The sequence below is a fragment of the Strigops habroptila genome, chromosome 4 (genome assembly GCF_004027225.2).
Source record: "Strigops habroptila isolate Jane chromosome 4, bStrHab1.2.pri, whole genome shotgun sequence".
In the NCBI taxonomy this organism is placed as follows: domain Eukaryota; kingdom Metazoa; phylum Chordata; class Aves; order Psittaciformes; family Psittacidae; genus Strigops; species Strigops habroptila.
The window spans coordinates 9357428-9378277 of NC_046358.1; the positions used below are offsets into that span (position 1 = coordinate 9357428).

The window sequence follows — 20850 nt, forward strand, 5'->3', positions numbered from 1 at the left end:
AATTACAGACAGACTCAGAGCTGACACTGTAGAAAGCTTTTCATTAAGTCCATCCACTGGAGCTCATTAGGCAAAATAAAGACAGACAAAGGAACAGCTAAGGAGGTGAGTGAAGTTAGTAATTATTTAGACTAAATTGACCAGGATAGACAGAAGAAACTGCATATGCATCAATAAAATCACAAAAAGCAAGATCTGCCATAAATAAAAAGTGTTGAACCATATTGCAGTATTCAAAGCTCACTTCCTTTAAACATTCCTCTAGCTATGTCAGTTAGACTAGACATCCAGTTCAAATTATTATTTTCTACATAGAAAATACTTAAATGTGTGGCAAAAAATGACTGTTATTCTTTGTTACACAGATAGTTACAATTTTCTGTTAGTCTGTTTTTTCTGACATCTGGATATGGATATTTTCAAGGTTTTGTTCCAAGACCAGTATCAACAGCATGTGCAAAAGTGCACGTAAACATTTCCCGACTTTTCTTCATACCTCCCTAAAACTCTCAGATGGCTGTTAAGTGCAGTGAACTTGTACTATTAAGCATACCACCTATACTGCTCAAGAGACAGAAAACTTCCCTGGTACTCATATTAACAGGACAAATCTGGTACACTGGAACAATCACATACACACCTTGAAAACGAGGTATGTGTGATATCACACACAGTTATCGTGTCTATAACAACACTTCACCTTCAGTGTTTTTAAAAAGTTTTACACAAGAACACAGACAACAGAAATGGGATCGCTTCCAGCAGGAAATGAAGTGTATGAACCTGTTCTGTAGCCAACAGAAAGAATAAGCTTTGAAATATTACTTTTGAGTAGGAAAGTATCACTTCAAAACTACTGTATTGGAAGGAAAAGGACCGTAAGTTACCTCCAAATGGTATATTCCTTCTTGTGCAGCAAGAGGTGCTTGATTTAATTTGGCTAAAAGAGTCAGGACAGGATCCCTGTGATAGCCTTTATCTGGTCTTCTCACCACTTGCCCTTCACTGGGAGGATCATAATCCTAAAACAAAGACACAAAATCTACATAATACATAACTTGAATCATTCTTACTATTAAAAAAAAAAAAAAGCATAATTGTGAACTAAAATAAGTTGTTACAGTTTCCACACTGAGAACTTGTTTCGTTAAAATCTAGGCATTTAAAAATAAGCAAACTGACAACACACTGCTTTCTCCTTTGAGCCACAGACATGCAGAGTCTTTATTTGATACATAAGACTGCAATACTTAGAGAAGAACAAGGTCCTTTAGGCCTCCAAAGTTCAGGGAAACAGTTAAATCCTCACACATACTGGTCACTAGCAACAATCTGGCTGCAGAACTACTCTCACCAGCAAGGATTTAGCTTCCTCAACCAGAGAGCCTAGTTTGAGGATGGAGGACTATTAGAAGGAGTTACAATCCAGCTGACAAAGAGAAGGAAGAACATCTTAGAAAGCCTAACCTGATTAAAAGAACTTAAATTTAGGTTCGCCTGATAACAGAGTCTTAAGACCAGAATTTAAGAGAGTGGTAGACAGAGGAGGCACATAAAGGGAAGCCCACAAAAGGAACTTTTACAGTCTCGATCAAGAGGAGGGTGTTCTCTTCAGGTGCCTATATGCTTGCATGGAAAATCTGGACAACAGACAGAAAGATCTGCAAGTTCAGAGAGCACAGTCTCACAACTATGACATGAATGAAATCATGGATATTAGATGGGAAAGTATGCACAAGTGAAGCATGGCCATGTATAGTAGAAATGTTTGGGAAGGATAGGTAGGGAGAAAAGTGGATTCCTACTCTAGGACATTTAAACTTTGCATTATTGAGGTTGGAAGGGACCTCTGGAGATTGTCTAGTCCAACCCAACTGCACAAGGGAGCACCTCTTGCACTGTTTGGCCACCCCCACAGTAAAACCATTTCCTGTATTTAAAAGGAATTTCCTGAATTTCCATCTGTGTCCACTGTCTCCTGTCTTTCACTGGGTACCACTCAGAAAAGTCTGGCTCTGTCTTCCTTACTTCCTTCCACAAGGTATTTATATACACTGCTAAGTTCCTCCCAGGCCTTTCTCTTCTCCAGGCTAAGCAATCCAAGCTCTCAGTATTACAGATGCACCAATCCCTTAATCATCTCTGTAGCCCTTTGCTGGGCTCACACCAGTAAATCCTTATCTTTCTTGTACTGGAGAGCCCATAAGTGGACACAATACTCCAAATGCTGTCTCACCAGTACTCATAAAGAAGAAGAACCTCCTCTCTTGACCTGCACTTCCCAATGCAGCAAAGGATGATGGTGGCCTTCTTTGCCACAAGGGCACACTGCTGGCTCAGGTTCAACTTGTCTACCAGGATCCCCACGTTCTTTTCTGCAAAGCTGCTTTCCAGCCTGTCAGCCCCCAGCTGGTGCATGGAGTTGTTCCTCTTCAGCTGTAGCACATGGCATTTGTCCTTGATGAACTTGGTAAGATTCCTGTCAGCTCATTTCTATAGCCCAGTGAGGTCCCTCTGAATGGTGGCACAACCCTCTGGTGTATAAACCAGTTTTGCATCACCTGCAAACTTGCTGCTGATGCAGTCTGTCCCATCATGTAGGTCATTACTGAACATGTTAAACAGCACTGCTGCTAACATTGACCCCTACCATACACTATTAGTGAAGGGCCTCCAGCTGGGCTTTGTGCCACTGACCACAACCCTTTGAGCCCAGTAGCTTAGCCAATTTTCAGTCCTAGGTCAAATCATTCCTTGAATTCACAGACCTCCATGTGCTTATTGATGGTCTGAGTCGAGATCTGAGGGGAAAGGAACACTAAGGGTGTTGTGCGCAAGGCCTGCTTCAGACCAACAAAAAGTAAGAGGAGGCTTTCCACAAACATTAACAGGGGTCTGATGATTCCAGGTCTTCATCCTCATGGCAGATCTCAACTATCTGGACATCTTCCAGAAGATGCAGAGGCCATCCAGAAGTTTTTAGAAATCCCTCCGGAGTTCCCTTCCAAACAATACTGTCATAAAGAAAACAGTTTGGTCTAAAGATAGTATTACTCTACCTGATATGATTATTTATATGACAGCTATGCCCTACTAAAAGGCATTACACAGAGAGGGAAAGTCCAAGCATTTGAGGAAAAGGAAAGTGTTAAAATAGAAAGGGAATGGAAAATACCTTGACTTAGGAGGCTTCCGGGACAACGGAGTAAAGCAAACATCAGATAAGAAACTATACTGAAGTTTTAAGCAGCTTTAACTAACTTCAGCCTCAGCTAACCTACTTTAATAATTTAAGCACACACGTAATTAAAAGATGGCTCAAAGCTGAAAGAGTTCAGAGCATAAAAATGTTCTGTTCTTTTTGAGATGTATTAAAACTGAAAACAACAAAGAAATTAAAATGCATATTAGCTATCTCTCACCTACAGAAGTATATAAATCATTCAACTTTTTTTTTAAATATTAATTAGTTTGCATAATGTCGTTTTTTTCTTTGGATCTCTGAAATTCTAACCTTCTTTGTAAGAGTACAGCTTAAAACCATAAATTCAAAAAGTTTGAAGGTGAAAACGTTTAATGCACATCCAATTTATCAAGATGCTTAAGGTAAAATACCACACTAACTCCATTTCCTTCTGAAACATTTCCTTACCATTTCATTGGCATCTCGTAAAGTACTGGTTAAGCTCTCAGCAAGGTTTGGAAGAGACAATCCTCCTCCTCCTAAGGCTGAAAAATATTTTAAGTTACAAATGCTAAAAAACATGCAAGTTATATGAAAGAAAGCCAAGGCCACATTCTTTAATAATTGCAACACAGTGCTTTAGTAAAGCTGGAAATTCCTACTGCCAGATGCGCATTACAAAGACGTATTTTCAGCTTCCAAGAACATTGCTCTTACACCTTTCTTTCAATAAAAACTCAGTATTTAGTACCACGTGGTACTAAGACAACCCCAATTATTTTCCAAGTTGATCTTATGACAAAAGAGCAGATTTAAACATTTTTCATTAATAAGCATTTTGTTGAGAGACATGAGGTCTCTTAAATCCAAAACCATAAACTAAAAGTTAAGGACCAGGTTAATGCTTGCAGTTTTATCAGAAAATGTATGAAATGTAACTTCAGTAAACTGCAAGAGAAGTTTATAAAGAAAAAAAAATTAATCCAAATTCTAATTTTCAGGGATTTGTCTAGTTAGTTACCTCTTGCAGCTAGCACCTGTCCATAGCTGAAGAGTACCTCCCCTTCTGAGATGGGTCTGTCTGCAGTTTCTGTTTCCGTTTCCGTGAGAGTAAGGCTGCTTTCCTGCGTGGACTGCCCAGAACTAACTGTAGGCACAGGTGATGGAACCTGTGGATTGCAAGGAAGTGATTCGAAGGGCCTTGCTGATGACTGCTGAGATGGTAAAATCAAGGCCTCGGGTTCCTCATCATTAGCCACGGACATCTCACTGTAACGTAAGAACGTGCATTATGAATACACCAAAATGCACTGAAAATATAGACTAAGGTCTTTAATCAATACTGAAAAATTAACTTGCAAGCATTTTCTTTTCAAATGAAAGAGCACAGCATTTTACAGAGTACTCCAATAATCAATATGGTTAACTAACATAACTAATTTCTGGTTATAACTAAAAATTACCATGTGTATTCCCACTCAGACAATAAAAATGTTTCATTGTCACTACACCTATTACTGGCAGGTGTAACAATATGAATTTACTAAGTACAACATTCAACAAGACGATGAGTAACGACTGATAAATCCTGAGAAAGGTCCTGATATCACATTTTTCTCCAAAATCAAAGACAAACAACTAAAAAAAGAACCCAGGCTTATCTCAATGCCTCCTGATATATACGTTAAGCGTTTCTTTCCACTGACTTTTTGAGGATATATGTAGAAAGAAAACCATGCTGCTTGTTCAACTCACACAGCCTTGGGACAGAATGGTTCTTCAGTTAAAGGACTGGGTTTCTCTTCTTCCAGAGGAAGTTCTGCATCATCCCATGGGTTTGGGGGCTTTGGACTTTCCATTTTTACAGCTTTGGAGACCCATTCTGAGGCAGGAGGGCTTGGTGTGGTTGTTCTAGGTGGCGTATTGACAGGGGTAACCACAGGTGTGCCAACACGACTAGTGGTAGCTGGAATCTCAACTCCTGCATGGGTAAAGTCAAATTTCAGATCAGAAAGGAATGCAGGAAGTAAATCTCAGGCAGAGAGATAGTCAGTTTGACTAAGTGTTTGTTTTTGTGATACCTTTTGACAATTATGAAGACAAGACTAGATTAAGACTAGTTTCTTTTAAGTACAGCATTGGCATCTGAAGGAGCTAGAATAAAACCTCAATTACTTACTTCCCTTAATAACGGAGACTGATCTGCATTTTAAAAATCAAGCTGTTTTACTTGGAGAGTGTAAATTTGGCTTAATTAACATTAGAAATACAGGAAGGAGCAAAAGACAGCAAAAAATACAGCTATTTTTCTGATGTGAAAAATTGTAGAGCGGCTGGGAGGGGTGGAAATCACACACACAATAGAAATGTGCATTAAGTTTGAAAATAGAACTGTTACCAAATAAAAGATGTTTGCTTTTTATATGAATTAGCCCACATTTTTTGTATTACATGAGTTCCCACTTGAATTATAGCCTCAAGAATACTACCGAGAGATGACATGTCTTTGAAGATGAAAATTAAAGGCAGTAGATTAAAGCATATTTGCAACTTCTAAACTTCAATTACTATTTTCACTACCTGTTTCTTTAATATTTTCATGTTCATGAACATCCCCATTCATTTCTGTAAGAGATAGAGAAGACTCTGGAGTTTTCACCGGAGGCAATTCTTTCTGTGAAGGTGGTGTTTGTGGTGGTGTGGCCTGGGGTGTTGGCAATGGAGTAGGCACAAAAGATTCCTGAACGGAAAAAAAGCAAACCATAACCACAGTTATTATCTCAATGTAAAATTCCTATCTTCCAAGTATTCACAGAGATAGCCGAGAAAGAGAGAGAAAGGCAAGTTATCAGAGAACAGAAACAGTTGTTGCTTAGATACATGTTTCATGGATCTAATTCCTCCACCTAAACATAAAGTGGCACCAGGCAGCATGCTTAGATTAAGTAAATTATGCATTAGAATGATTACATTTGGAAATCATTATATATAGAACAGAATAGACTATTTCAGTTGGAAGAGACCCACAACGATCACCTAGCCCAACTGCCTGGCCAATTCAGAGCTGACCAAGTTAAAGAATGGCATTAAGGGCATTGTCCAAATGCCTCTTTAAACTCCGACAGGTTTGGGGCACTGACTACCTCTCTAGGAAGCCTGTTCCAGCATTTGACCACCCTTTCAGTAAAGAAATGCTGAGAGAATTGGGTTTGTTCAGCATAGGACTAGAAGGTTTAGGGGAGACCTTATTGCCATGTTCCAGTATTTAAAAGGTGGCTATGAAGAAGATAGGACCCTTTTTACAAGGCGTCCCATGGAAAAGACAAGGTTTAATGGGCAAAAGTTACTGCTGGGGAGATTCAGTTGGACACTAAATTTTTTCACAATGAAAACAATCAGCCTTTGGAATAATCTCCCCAGGGAAGCAGTGGATTCCCCAACACTGGACATTTTAAGATTCAGCTGGACAGGGTGCTGGACCATCTAGTCTAGGTCATGCTTTGCCTAGAAAGGTTGGACCAGATGATCCTTGAGGTCCCTTCCAACCTGGTATTCTATGATTCTGTGACAATGTCCAGTCTAAATATGAATTATATGATTATATTAATTTTAATAAGGCATTTAATGTCACATTAAGCAAGAAAGTATTTCATTACATAGATAAAGTGGAGTCAGTATGATAATTTTATGGTGAGAGAATCAGCTAAAGAGAAGATACAAAGAAAGCAACAGCCAAGACAGTAAAGCACTAAAATAAGCATGTAATTGTGATGTTCCTTAAAAAATGACAGCGACGAAGATGAATGTGACAAGCAAGTATGATGGTTGTTGTTTAGCCTGCTGTGGAGGAATATGATGGACTTTTCCAGGGTCTTTCCAGCCCTGTTCTCTGACAGTTCATAAAGAAAACAAGATAATGGGGCTAAAAGAAGGCTTCCAGGCTAGTTTCTGCATAATAAATCCTCAGACTGATGATTTTTAATAAAAACTCTTCTCGGAAGTGGGACGTGCAAACTCATTTGGCAGTTCACACAAAACTGTGTGATACTGTGAACACCGAAGAACTCACTAACTGGGCAGCTAAAGTTCTAGGTAAAAAACTTCACAGCAAGAAGGGGTAGATCAAGAATGCACAAACTACATACTTAAGAACTTCTGCTACAAGCTGAGCAGAAGTGCAAAAAAGAGAACTAAGACACTACGGAAACCACACCTTGCACACTACATTATTATTAAAAATGTCTATTAGCATATTAGTGTTACCTGCTGGTCAAGACAAATCTAAATTGGAAAACATAAAAGTGCTGCTTATCAGTAAGAGTTGCAAAATGGTACACATACAGATGATTGCTTTATTTAGCCTAATCAAACAAAGGCCAAAAGGGACAAAACTAATCTCTTGAAGTGTGTAAATGAATATATATAGTACGGAGAAACAACCATTTCAGCCTAACATCATTTCAGTTTAAGCTGATACAGAAACAAGAAAGCTTAAGAGGGCCATTAGTAAATATAGAATGGTTATTAGAAGAGGTTTCTAAGTATCAGAACAAGACACAAAGAACAGTTCACTTTGACATCATACCCTCCTCAATCCGTAATGGAGTGGGGAAGAGCTCTCTAGATGCAAGATGGCTGTATTTAAGCTTAGAGCAGTGAAATGATTACTTCTGACTACAGCAGGCACTAGGTAATATTTCAGTCTATATGCACTGGAGCAGAATAGAATAATTGATCTCACTTTCGACAAAGCCTTGAATAGTTAGATTTCTAAGTGCAGCAATTTCCACATTCATCTCAAAGACATTATACAACACCAGATTGTAGAACAGCCATGTTGTTCTCAAAATAAGAGCCAGCTGTCATTTGATTATCAAAGGCAACAGAGAAAATTATCCTGTATTACAGGAAGCTCTACTAATCATTTAAGCATTTGCTGAGAACTACTGAACTGAAAACTTAGAAAGAATTAGTACTAATTTCATAGATATGAAAGAATGGCTGCAAGCCCACAAGACCAAAAATAATTCTGCTCTCAGATTCTATTTCTTCTTATATAAAGAAATTAATTTCTCCATATTTCATTTCTTCAGAAGAAAGTAGCATAGCTATTTTTGTCGAAAATAATATGAGCTACCTTTTGGCGACATGAAATTAAGTACCAAGGCTTCCCATTAGAAACCAGCTTTGTGCTCAGCCTTAAAGTAAATAAATAAATACAGCATATTGCATGCAGCACAAAGGAATTTTTTTTTTTCTTTTCAACACTTTTTAAAAATGAAATAGGTTTAATCTTGTTGCTTGCTGGGGTATAATAAGGAATAATCAAAAAATGCAAATCATGCACATTCAGTTCATCAATCTTTTTCCATCATTTTTGTCTTGCACAGTTGAACCATCATGCCGCAAAGAAATTATCCCTTAGAACTACAGTAGGAAAGCTTAAGTAAATCGGACTCTTACCATCATAATCATTGTGCTTGGAAGAACATTTGTAGCAGGAACTGCCTTCTGAGCCAGCTTGTTTCCCAGCATGGTTGCAATTGTTTCACTGAGAGCTTCATTTACAAAATGACTTATCATTTCTGAGTCCACAGGCACGCCAGCATTGATGAAGAGTTGAAATCCTCCACCACCTGCAACTTCAACTGAAAACATAAAGCACACATCTGGATCCCACTTCTTAAAATGCATGTACTGTACTACAGCCACTCTTTCATTCTCCATGAACTTTTAAACATCCCTTTGCAAAAAGTTATTTCTTTTTTATTTTACAGATAGGTAAACAACAGTAGGGAAGCAACTCAGGATCATAAAAGAAGGCAGCAGCAAAGGGCAGTGACATCACAGAAGAAATGCATTTCTCTCTCATTATCACACATTTATATAAGGGAGGTAATGTTTTACATACCTATTACAAGAACAACAACTCCTGCTTACCAATATCAGAGGTTACAGTGTCACTGTCTTCACTCTCTGAGGTGCTAACACTGGGCACGGTTTCTTTCTGAACTGGGTACATCCCACTGATAACTCTTGCCATTATTTCTTGTTCCACCCTAGCAGAATAAAACGGGTTTAACTATCAGCAAACACCGAGACACCCAGAAGTACACAAAAGAACATTCTTGACATAAAATGCAAGGTAGCTCAAAAGAAAAAGGAGAACGGAAGGAAGGTGATGAGAAGAAAGGGAAGGTATTCATATGGAGTAATTTCTTCTTTCATACATATTTTCTTGTCACCAATTTATGAGTGACATTATTTATCTTGTCACAATGCAACTCACCAATTTATCAACCTGTTTTCTATAGTTTCTCTCCTTTGAATCAATTCATCCAAAACATCAGAAGACTGCTGAGGAGTAGAAACCACCCGAGGAAACAAAGGACCATTGTATTTTGGTGAGGCAACTTTAAACTGTCCACTAAGCTCCAGAAGAGGCTCACAAAACTCTGGAATTTCATCTGTCTCCTCTTCCTGATCCTAATAAATAAGTAGTAAATTAAGTTATGGTGCATTTCTGGAAGGCAATGTCATTAAAGGTAACCATAAGATTTTTTTTTTAAGAAACGTTTGTAGATGTGTCACAGCATATTCTCCCTTCGTAGTATGTTGTACTTAACTGATGCAATTCTAAACTTAGCAAATCATAAATCTGTAGAGGCATAAAGCTATAGAAACTGCTAAGTAAAACATGATTTGGCTCATATTTCCTGCCTGTGCTGCACAGGGCAAGGAGCCAATGGTAATGCTAATACTTGAGAAATTTACTTGTGACATAAGTCAGGTTTCTTTAACATGTATACTCCCGAAATGCTCCTCCTTTAACCAAAAAAGCTTAGAAAACTTTCTACAGTTACTTGTTGGGTTCATTTTTTTTGTTGTTTGGTCTTGTTGGGGTTTTTTTTAGAAATTAAAATTTTACTTTAAAGTCTCCTGTCTGAAAAGATACATTCCCCAAAGTTAACAAGCATATAGTCAGTCAAAACTCTAATAAAGTTGCCAGCACTGAAGACTAAATATTAATAATTTACACGTGTTCCATGTATGGTTATACTTGCATTAATTTCAGCTCCTGAAAGTAAAAAGGTATTCCTGCATAATCAATTCACAAGATCCTCACAGACACATTGAATTTAATGTGCTATTTCTAAAAAGTTATGGAAGTTACTCGTTGTGTGTTATAATGTTTGACTGTTTCCAAAGATGTCACCCTCCTTTTCCCCTCTAATCACATATACAGCATTAAGTCCCAAAAAGCAGTCACCAACCCATCATATCACAATGTAACACTTTAGAATGTCTCATGATGGATGAGAACATGCATCTTTCACTCATAGTATTAAAAACAAATGTCTCCAATAGCACTATGATTCTCCAAGAAGAAAATCTGGTATGCCAGGAAGAGATGAAGATCTAAGCCCTAAATTACCAATGAGAAATATGTGACATTGCATAAAAGAGCTCACTGTAAATCAACATTTACTAAGATTAATCTCCAACACAGTGAAAAAAGAAGTCTTATTTTCCCTTATCCAAATTAAATTTACTTTTAACCCATAAGATAAATAAAAAACCCAACACTACATATTTTCTATGAATAAAACAACAAATCACTGAAACAGAAAGAACAGAGAAGGAAAAATAAAAAAGCTAGTAACATTTTCTTGTCTCCTTCCCGAAACCAGAATTCATACTTCTCTCCTTCCTCAATATTCTTTAAAACTGAAAAGTCAGATAGGTCCAGGATGGGTATTACAACAAATTGCTATTGGGGAGCAGGATCTTTCTGGATCTTTAAATAGCAATAATTCTTCAAAGAAAAGCTGTAACTTACAAAGCAGGAAAAACAGAATATGTATATTTGGGTGACAAGTTAAGATCTCTAAACTATTCTAGGCATAGAAATAAGACAGCAAAGTTAAATGCAGAACAACACTGCATGCCTTGCAAGCTGATAAGCAGTTCATTCTGTTAGGATATATGTATTCATAACCATAATTCATTCTGACAGCAAATGTAAAGATGTCTTTGTCCAGTGTTTCATTATGCATTTTCTTCTGACTGCATTACTCCATAAATTTCCTTTGATGTTGCCTATTTAATACTTCTGAAAGTATGCAAAATACAAACATCTGGATTAAATAAACAAAGTCCACACGATAAATCTTACATTTAGTAACTTCTGACAAACTTTTGCAGTTCTCCTGCATTTCTAAACTATGTGCAAAAACATTTATACTTAACAGTGCACAAATCCAAAAGAAAATTGTATTCATTTGGAATTGATATATCATCTCTGCTGAAAAAAAAAAATAAGTCTGTATTTAATTATACAGATTGAACTTGCACATATATCACCTTGTAGACCAAACCTGAATAATCTGCAGTCAGTTCTGTATTCTACCTCCCTGGAGACTGTTGAAAATATCTATCATGTCTCCATATCAAAATACAGCATAAATTAGAAAGCCTTTCAAAAATGATCTGAATATTAATCACAGTACTTTATAATAAAGCATCAAGCCAAAATTTTATTTCCCAAATTACATTCAGATAATTAAAAGAAAGTTTGAAATTACTAGGTGCTATAGATTAATTTTGTTCCACTACCAAAGCATGTACATGTATAGTCTTTATAAAAAGCCATCCAAAATTTACTGATGGATTTCTTCTTGACAGATTTCTAAAGCAATTTTCAGGTTGCATATGCCACCTGTGATCTTTTGTCTAAAGAGTTAGACATATAAAAAAAATACTGCTCCCAAGAACATCTATGGGAAACCAGGACTGAGGAAAATGTTTACTCTGATCTCTGCAGGTTATAGATTTTGCAGTGGTATTCAAAATGGAGGCAAAAATTCAGAGAAACAAGTCCCCACCTTGCAATTAGGGCATGTTCAGAGAGACCAGAAAGTCTCTAATCTTAAATCCTAGTACATTTGCTAAAGGTACTACAGGGTTTGGCTGCTCATAAGAGTTGGAGAGTAGACTCAATAAATCTAAGGTCTGTTCTGGGCTCATGTTAACTGAGCAAGCTCCTTACACTGGAATAAGGCAGGGTCCGTGCAAGGGCTGACCTTAGGAAACTTCTTCTGTACAGAAAGCCTGAACCTACTTTTTTGATCAAAAATAAAGATGTGTGTAAATCAAAGCTGTAACATCTTTTTCTGCTTATTCTACATGTGAATTTTCTTATTCTGCAAGAACAGCATGTTATTCAACTACTTTGGAAGGTGAAGCTCTCAGTCTTTAAACATTAGACAGCAAGGTTGCAATGAGAGCAAGGCACATGACCTCTTCCCATGGCAGTGCTTGTGTTTTACAGGTTGGGGCACATTGCATTAGTCCTCAAAACTGTTAAAACAAATTACTGTTAGGTTATGTGATTAAAGGTTTGTCTCCATCCACAAAACGGAGCACAGAGGAATGACAGCAGGTGAGAGAATAATCTAATATGGCAATCGAGCCCCTCAACATTGCTACTCCATGCAGGAGAGGGCTGAGCCCTGGTATCCAGGAGTGAAACCCCGCAAGACAAGCCCATGGAAAGACTTTCCATAATACCTTTCTTCAGGTTAGGCAGGTGCATTTGGATGAGGTGATGACATAATGACTTATTATGGGATGCAGGGAAGAGTACAACACTTTTTATGTGTTTATGGGGCAGAGCCAGAGGTGTGAAAGGGCCATGGGGGGTGGGGAAAAACAGAAAGATAAGAGGGAATAAAAAAAAGAGGAAAAAAAAACCAGAAGAGAAGGGAGGGAAAAAGGAAGGGAAAAAGGAAGGGAAGGAGGGGGGGAAGGAGGGGGGGAAGGAGGGGGGGAAGGAGGGGGGGAAGGAGGGGGGGAAGGAGGGGGGGGAAGGAGGGGGGGAAGGAGGGGGGGGAAGGAGGGGGGGAAGGAGGGGGGGGGAAGGAGGGAAGGATATTTGACACAAATACTTTTCCTCTTCAGTTCTAACAGAATTAAGTTTTCATAATAAAAGGGGTATGGGAGAAAGACAACAATAATCTATTTTCCTGTATAGCATTGTATGCACATTTTTTCATGAATCCAAAACCTCTTTTATAACAGTAACTTTGCTTTCTTTTGATGTCTTAAATAACCCTGCCACTCCAGAGGCTGATTTTATGCTTCCACATTGTGTTTGCCTTGCACATTTTTAAGAATGTTGTCTGTGTGGTCATAGGTCAAACATATGTTTCACTTGGAACATTTTTTTGTTATTGTGATTAAAATATATCCTATTGCCAAAAATAAAAGATAAAAGCAATCCAGGAGAAAAATCAAAAAAAGAAAAGATGAATAACAATTATTCACATATAAAAATTTAACACTGCAATTTTTTTTGTTCGTTCATAAACCAGTTCCTTAAACAGCTTTCCTATTTATTTTCATAAAATAAAGCCTTTTGTGCAAACAAAAGTAAGTTGTTCGAATAGATTTACGATTCCCCTCCAATAACATAAGGTAATTTTGAAACCAAAAATTGATAATTTTCCCATTTTTGATAGGTAAACCACCCCTTTAGGACTGTTTCAACTAACTGGTAATGTTAAATGATTAATTCATTTTAGAAATAAATCTACCATACTGACCTGTAGGCTACAGAATTAATATTTGATGTACACTCTAATCCCGGGATTAGGAGCATATCAAAAGGTCAAAAGAATACATTTTTTGGGTAGATTTTGACATGCACACAGCAAGTCTAGCTCACTGGAAAGAAGCTTGAGGAAAAAGCATTTCAAGAGAAATACTAGCAACAACAGCAATTTCAAGCTCTTGTCATTTACTGAATGCTAAACGCAGCAGGAAGTGGAAGCTGCCATGTTTCACAGGGGCAAGATACTCCATAACAGCTGCCTGGCAGCATCTTGCTTCCTGCAGAGGCAGCCTTTCCCAGCTATCATTGAGATTCTCCTTCTGCTCTTGATCTGCAGAAGTGAAATTCAGGCTGGTTCACCAACTTTGAGAGCTTTATCAGCCCCTACTCTGACAAGAGGCCAATTAACACAGAAAAAAAAAAAAAAAACCCAAACAAAAAAACAGAAAAAGAAGGGCTTGCTAAAAATTAAACTGTAAAAGAGTTATCTCAAATAAACCCATGTTATCATAATCCAGAAACAACATTGTTAAACATGCACAGACACTAACAAGGCATCCAGCAAAACAGAAAGTTTGTGAATTCTTACTGGGATCCATGAGATGTACACGTTGTACACAAACTCACATACACTGCTTCTCTTTTTCTTTTAAAGTTACATAGTGTTGGACTGAAATGAGACGATAGGCTAAAGCATTTTAGGAACTCAAAAGCATAAGTAAATTGCTCTACACCAAGATTTTCTAAAAGTGAACACTCAGAAAATACATTTTAAAATATAGATCACCTTACTTCAAATCTGTAAGAGCATCTTATATATATATTACATTCAGGGTTGGAAATTGTGAAATCTAAGTGCTATAATCACTGCTGATTTTAGAGAACTCCCTTTATTTCTAGTGGATTCTAACACAAGCAAATAAAAGCTATTTTTTTTTTAATTTTAATTCTTCAGAGGTTCTTTACTTAACACACTGTAATTTCTAATATTGTTTCTATCACTGTAAACAGTTCAGTATTTCTCAAAATGTGTGTTTTTAAAGTTGCTAGTAAAACTAATTTTCTACATCGTGTTTTCAGTTATGATGGAACAATATAAAACAAATATAAAAGCATTTAAAAAGAAAGGACCTTTGCAATATAATTACCTGTGTGACATGAGTAACATCAACGATATTAGTTCCTGGAAACTTTGTGTCTTCCTCCTCACTATGTATATCTTCTGGAGTCTTATAAAGACAGATAGGAAGTGTTAGGTGTTTCATATTGGGTGAAAAAATGCATAAGCAGGAAAACTTCATTACAAGAATGCAATTAAATCACTACTCACTGACAATAGCCTGAATCTGAAAAAATGCTTTATCCACCTTAAAAGTTAAAAGTAATTTCTTTGCATAGCATAAAAAGAGATTATTAGAACTTTTTCTTGCATGATGACAACTAAAACCTGCTGTTACCAAATCTAATGAATGTGAACATCAAAAGTTCTAAGGCAGTATCTGTAATTCTTTTTGGAGAAAAAAAAAAAGTAAGACAAAATATTGTAAAACATAGCACAAAAGAGTCTAGAAGTGTCTTAAGCAATTTACTTCTTTGTGATCATAGACTGGTTAGGGTTAGAAAGGACCTTAAGACCATTTAGTTTCAACTCCCTTGCCATGGGCAGGAACGCCTCACACCGGACCATGCTGCCCAAGACTCTGTCCAACCTGGCCTTGAACACTGCCAGGAATGGAGCATTTACCACTTCTTTGGGCAACCTGTTCCAGTGCCTCACACTCTAAAAGAGGGAAAAGGAAGATTTCTACAGTGTTTTTTAATCAAATCAATTTTAAATAATCATAGCTATTTTATCCATGGTCTCTGTCTTGACCACAGGACTCTGGAAGACTTAACTCCTGAAGTCAGAATAGCAGCTAACACACAGGGAAAACAGAAGGTAAAATAACTATACAAAAATAAATCACACACTGTCCGGTCTGTGCAATGCACAAGACAGAAGTCCGCTGGAAGAAACAATACGTCAACATGTGCCCTAGTTTACAACCTTATCCTTCAGCATGCGGCAGTTAACACCATTTAGTTGCAAAAACACGCCCCATTACTGCTTAGATTAGACTAAAAACACTTTTGAAAAATTACATGGAAAGAGAATAAAGTAGACTGGCCAGCTCCACACAGAACAGGCTACCAGTAAATAGGGTACGCATACGTGCCACTAACCACTCAAGTACAGCTAAGGAGCAGACAAAGGAACAAAGAACATTCTCAGCCTTCATGCCAGAACACTGAAGCCAGTATAAATAAGACAGACATCAGGCAATGAAGCATTATAACCCTTAACAGGACAGAGAAATGCTATTCTTCTTAGAGTTTTGCTGTAGTGATTTTTTAATCTTGGAAGACCAGTGTCTAGCTGCAATTTTTCATTTCCTTAAACAAATACCTCATATTATCAATTCCTTAAAATAATTACTCCATTTTTCCTGGAACTGTCTAATTTCTCCAACTCAAACAGAATAATGAGATAATAAATTTTTAACAAATTTGAATTCACAGACATTTAGGTCAATCAATACCTGTATTACAGTATCAACAGGAGGAAGTGTGGGTTCGGAGCTTGGAAGAACGTGGTTTACACTCACACTGTCACTTGAAATACTGTCAATATCTACATTTGGTAACACCTAGAACAGAATAAAGCATGACTCTGAAAATCTATGTATTAGCTCAGCTACTATCATTGAACTTTCAGATTCTCTCTTCCACTTGCAACTGAGCTACTAATCTTCTGTTTCTCAGACCTGTATTTGGTAATAACTTGGTTCTGAAAAACAAAATACTGTAACATACAAAAACTAACCCCAGAAACATTCAGCTCTTTCCTTGCAGTACCTCATTTCTCTGTTCTCTAATTCCCTGACACTTTGTCTCACATGTGACAAAAGGTGAATATACCTATAACTATTTATATAGCAGATGTGTGTTTGACTTGCAATTAGTTTACATTATGTTGGCCTACAAGCCACCACATAGGCTGCTTAGTGGATTTATGTTGTCATTCATCTGGTATAGTAAAATAAAGGGATAATTATATTAGAATATAATTCGTAATAAAGGCATATCCATTACAGCATCAAAACATGTTCTTGGTTTTATAAAAAACAAAGATTTAAACGCTTGCTCAATTCAGGGGAAGCAGAGCAGGAAGGGACCTTAGACATTTAAGAACTGGGTGAAATGACAGGAAAATGTATGTGGGTGGAATACCGTGATACAGCTAGGGAAAAAAAACACTCCTCTATGTGTATTTAAGTGAGTTCCATGAATCAAAAATAATGAATATGAAAGAAATATTAACTTCCCTGACAGCAGACATGTATAAAATTTAAAAAACAAAGCAGAAAACAAAAAAGCAAACAAAAAAAACCCCACCTACAAATGAACAATAAACCAAAAAAAACCCCCAAAACCAACAACCCAAACCCACAAACAAAACCCCCAAAATTAAAAACACCAAACCCACTAGGTAAGGACTACAATGGCTGATTCATCAGGAGTGAAATCCTTGGGTTGCCTATCATGCTTGAAACAGAAATCTTAAAGGCTAAAGCAGTCATCCAAGAGAACTGACATTTACATTAATACTTCTTCTATTCCAAGTTTGTTCTGACTCAAAAATCTCTTTTAAAAAAAATAAGATTTGAAAACATGACACATTTTACAGACACACTGCACAGGTGACATACAGAAGAAATAGTTTACTATTTTGGTCAAATAATAAAGATAATTGTTAAAATATGAATAAAACCACTAGCATAGCATGACAACTTCTGGGTCCCCCCATTCTATATGTTTCTAACACTTACTGAAAACCATCTACTGATGTCAAAGTTACTGATGGATGAGACTCTCTTTGGTTAGCATTTACTAAATTAAAAAAAAAAACCAACAAACCACAAATAAATAATCATCACTCTTGACATGTACCTGCACAGACAATTGAGGTGGATCCTTCTTCTCTGATTTCATCTCTATTACAGCTATGTTTGGTTTTTTTATCTCAACCAATGGTTTTGGTGGCACTTGAGGAATAGAGGTTGTAACTGTAACAGGGTGTGGTTTACCCATAACAACTCCAGCAGGCAGCAGTGAGACATCGTTAATTTGTGTTTGACCTAAGGAAAGAGATATATATAAATCTCCAAAGCCAGTAAATTAATAAATTAATGAAAAATTAAATTCAGGGTGTCTGTGTTTCACATAAGACAGACTGAGATCCCGTGCACAATTATAGACCAATTACAAAGTTCCCTACTAACACTAGCCAGACTATAGTGCTTCATCAGGTAATCTTAAGGTTTTCCCAGCAGAAACTGTAAACTCAACACTGCCATTTTTAAATATTACTTACTTTTCTTGACTACGGTGACACCTACTGCTGAAAACAAGAATAACTACATTGTGTTTGTTGTTCAAAAACTACATACCATGCTTCCCTCACCTCACATTTTCTTAATCATATTCAAAATACCATTGCACTTCCTATAGCATCCCACAATTTTTTGCTTGAGACACCCTTTTTAAAAATAATCATCTTCTTTAAATGCCAATATAATACTCACTCTTCCCCATACAAGGCCTATATAAAGGTTCTTTTGAAGATCCAAAAATACAGAAGCCATGACAATGAATTTGGTGCGTTAGGCACAACCCTACTGAAATTGTTGGGCCAATGTCATCATAATGTTGAATCTAGGGGCCAATGATTCAGTTTCTGCTTACATGGATACCAAACTTACAGCCAGAAGCAGCAGCCTAGAAATGCAAAGTGTACCAAAGAAAGTAGATACAGCTAAGCAAATAATTGCTCTGTCAGGTGCTGCCAAACATCCAGCATGAAGAATGAGGAGAACCAGAACATTTTAAACTGTTCCCACATGTAGATTTCCCATAAGAGCAGCTTCAAATCTCATGAGCCAAATCTCACGGCCAAATCACTAACATAAGATGACATAAGTTTTATTTCCATGAAGTAGCAGTAATTAACCTTCACACATCCTTCTATCCTTTATTTGCTCCTACCTAGTGGAATAGCCATAGGAATTAGGTGACCTTCAAGTGGACCACAGACAGCAGGCACATCTCGACTTGGACTGAAAAGATAGTGATTTTCTTGGGCTAGTGCATACAAAGGACGCTGTTTCCCAGGGCTGGTTACCACCTTCTGCATGCGAGAACAAGTCTGTGTTCCTGCTGACTTCACCTTTGTACCTAAAACAAGAGCAGATAAACTGCGTGTCATCAAGACAGGTACAAAACCAGTAACATCATACTCTACTAATTTAAGCCCTTCTACTGAAACAATTGTAACTTTTTTGCTGTGGGATGGAGGGAACAAGGGAGGGAGACAGAAAGGGCAGAATCTAAAAGTGCTAGGTTAGATGTCTCAGCATTGATAGCAATGAAGGAGTTAAAATTACAAACTCTGAGCATCTGAATCTAGCAAATAAAGGCACAGAAACATGAAGAAAAGGACATGAGGATGGTAGTAGGTTGGAATGAAATGTATGATTTAGCAGCTAAGAAGAAACCCATGATTTAGGTTTGAAATACAGCATTACAAGAGCATAGAATCATAGAATCATGGAATAGTTTGGGTTGGAAAGGACCTTAAGATCATCTAGTTCCAACCCCCCTGCCATGGGCAGGGACACCTCGCACTAAGCCATGTCGCCCAAGGCTCCATCCAACCTGGCCTTGAACACTGCCAGGGATGAAGCATTCACAACTTCCTTGGGCAACCCATTCCAGTGCCTCACCACCCTCACTGTAAAGAACTTCTTCCTTATATCTAATCTAAACTTCCCCTGCTTAAGTTTGAATGCAAGCCTAGCATAAAAAATAGACAGTATATAGGATATAGCCAAATTTTCATCTGATTAACTGCCTCAATTTTATAAATGCGCTTTGTCTCCAACCACAAAATTGACAGGTATTCAAAGGAACAAGTAGAATCTACAAATCCCTGGTTTAACAACCCACTGCTACTGAAAATAAAGCCATAACTAATACCTGTAAGTCTTGACTTGCAACATCGAGAAAGCACTGATTTTTTGGTCCAATTTTGAAAATGTATTGCCAAATAGCTACCCAGAACTCATTTGTATGTAATGATGTCTAAGCATATAACAGAGGAGAACATTTATTGCAATACTGCATTTCTCACTGTACAGTCATGCAAGGTCTTACTCAACCTCTGTTCTTTGCAAACAGTAGATACTAAGGAAATGATTAACTTTAATCTAAATGGATAAATACTGCCTGAAACATCCCCCCAAAAGGCATCAACATATTGTAAGTCAAACAAAAGTGCTTCTACTTCTATTTTTCAGGCATTAGAAAAATAAGTTTGGAGAGAATAACATTTCTAACCAACTCCATTTCTTCACTACAGCTGAAAAATGTCATCTTACTCCTTTGTTGTTTCTAATCATCACCCTTCCTGTATTAACGGCCAGTTAACACATCTTAACAAGCATTTTTTAGCTCTGTTCACATTTAATAGCTTCCTAATTAATTGAAGTATAAAAGTCAATGATTATAAAATTAAAGGATAATAAAGATTGATAATGTGACTTTCAACAAATGCAGATAAGCAAGTAAAGCAATTCACTTAAGGAATTGTATTTTTGTACAGGCAAGTTTTGAATTATAAGCTAAGAAACAAGAAGAGCAAGTCGTGACTCCTCAAAGAGAAAATACAGGTCAAAAAGAAGCATTTCTGAAAAAGGCTTTAAGGTCACATTGGATAAGCAACTCAATGATAAATCACAATACAATGCTGTGGTCAGTGAGATAAATGCAATCCTCAGATGTCTCAACAGGATGTCAGTGAGGTAGAGCATGACAAGACTTCCATAAATGACAACAGTTGCATTCAGTACTAATTCCATATCTGTAAATATTAAAATAGATTGGACATTAAAAGTCTCTATTTCATTTTTTAAGTAAAATCACCTGGAAACTGAAGTAGCTGTAAACTGAAGCAAAA

General features: G+C 37.1%; 1 protein-coding gene across 9 annotated transcripts in view; it reads right to left on the reverse strand.

Annotated features, from left to right (window-relative positions):
* The window catches only part of KIAA0586 (KIAA0586 ortholog), an 84657-nt gene that overhangs the window by 44897 nt on the left and 18910 nt on the right, over positions 1-20850 (reverse strand). For 8 of the 9 annotated variants that reach the window (XM_030483073.2, XM_030483074.2, XM_030483069.2 and 5 more), the window contains 12 exons: positions 18882-19070; positions 17787-17974; positions 16376-16483; positions 14945-15025; positions 9474-9670; positions 9125-9243; positions 8648-8832; positions 5765-5924; positions 4940-5165; positions 4206-4453; positions 3653-3729; positions 888-1022 (listed from right to left, as the gene is read on the reverse strand). In XM_030483073.2, the coding sequence (XP_030338933.1) occupies positions 888-1022; positions 3653-3729; positions 4206-4453; positions 4940-5165; positions 5765-5924; positions 8648-8832; positions 9125-9243; positions 9474-9670; positions 14945-15025; positions 16376-16483; positions 17787-17974; positions 18882-19070 (1913 nt within the window). Of the gene's footprint in view, positions 1-887; positions 1043-3652; positions 3730-4205; positions 4454-4939; positions 5166-5764; positions 5925-8647; positions 8833-9124; positions 9244-9473; positions 9671-14944; positions 15026-16375; positions 16484-17786; positions 17975-18881; positions 19071-20850 lie in introns of all 9 variants that reach the window. The other variant, XR_003990975.2, reaches the window with a different exon arrangement.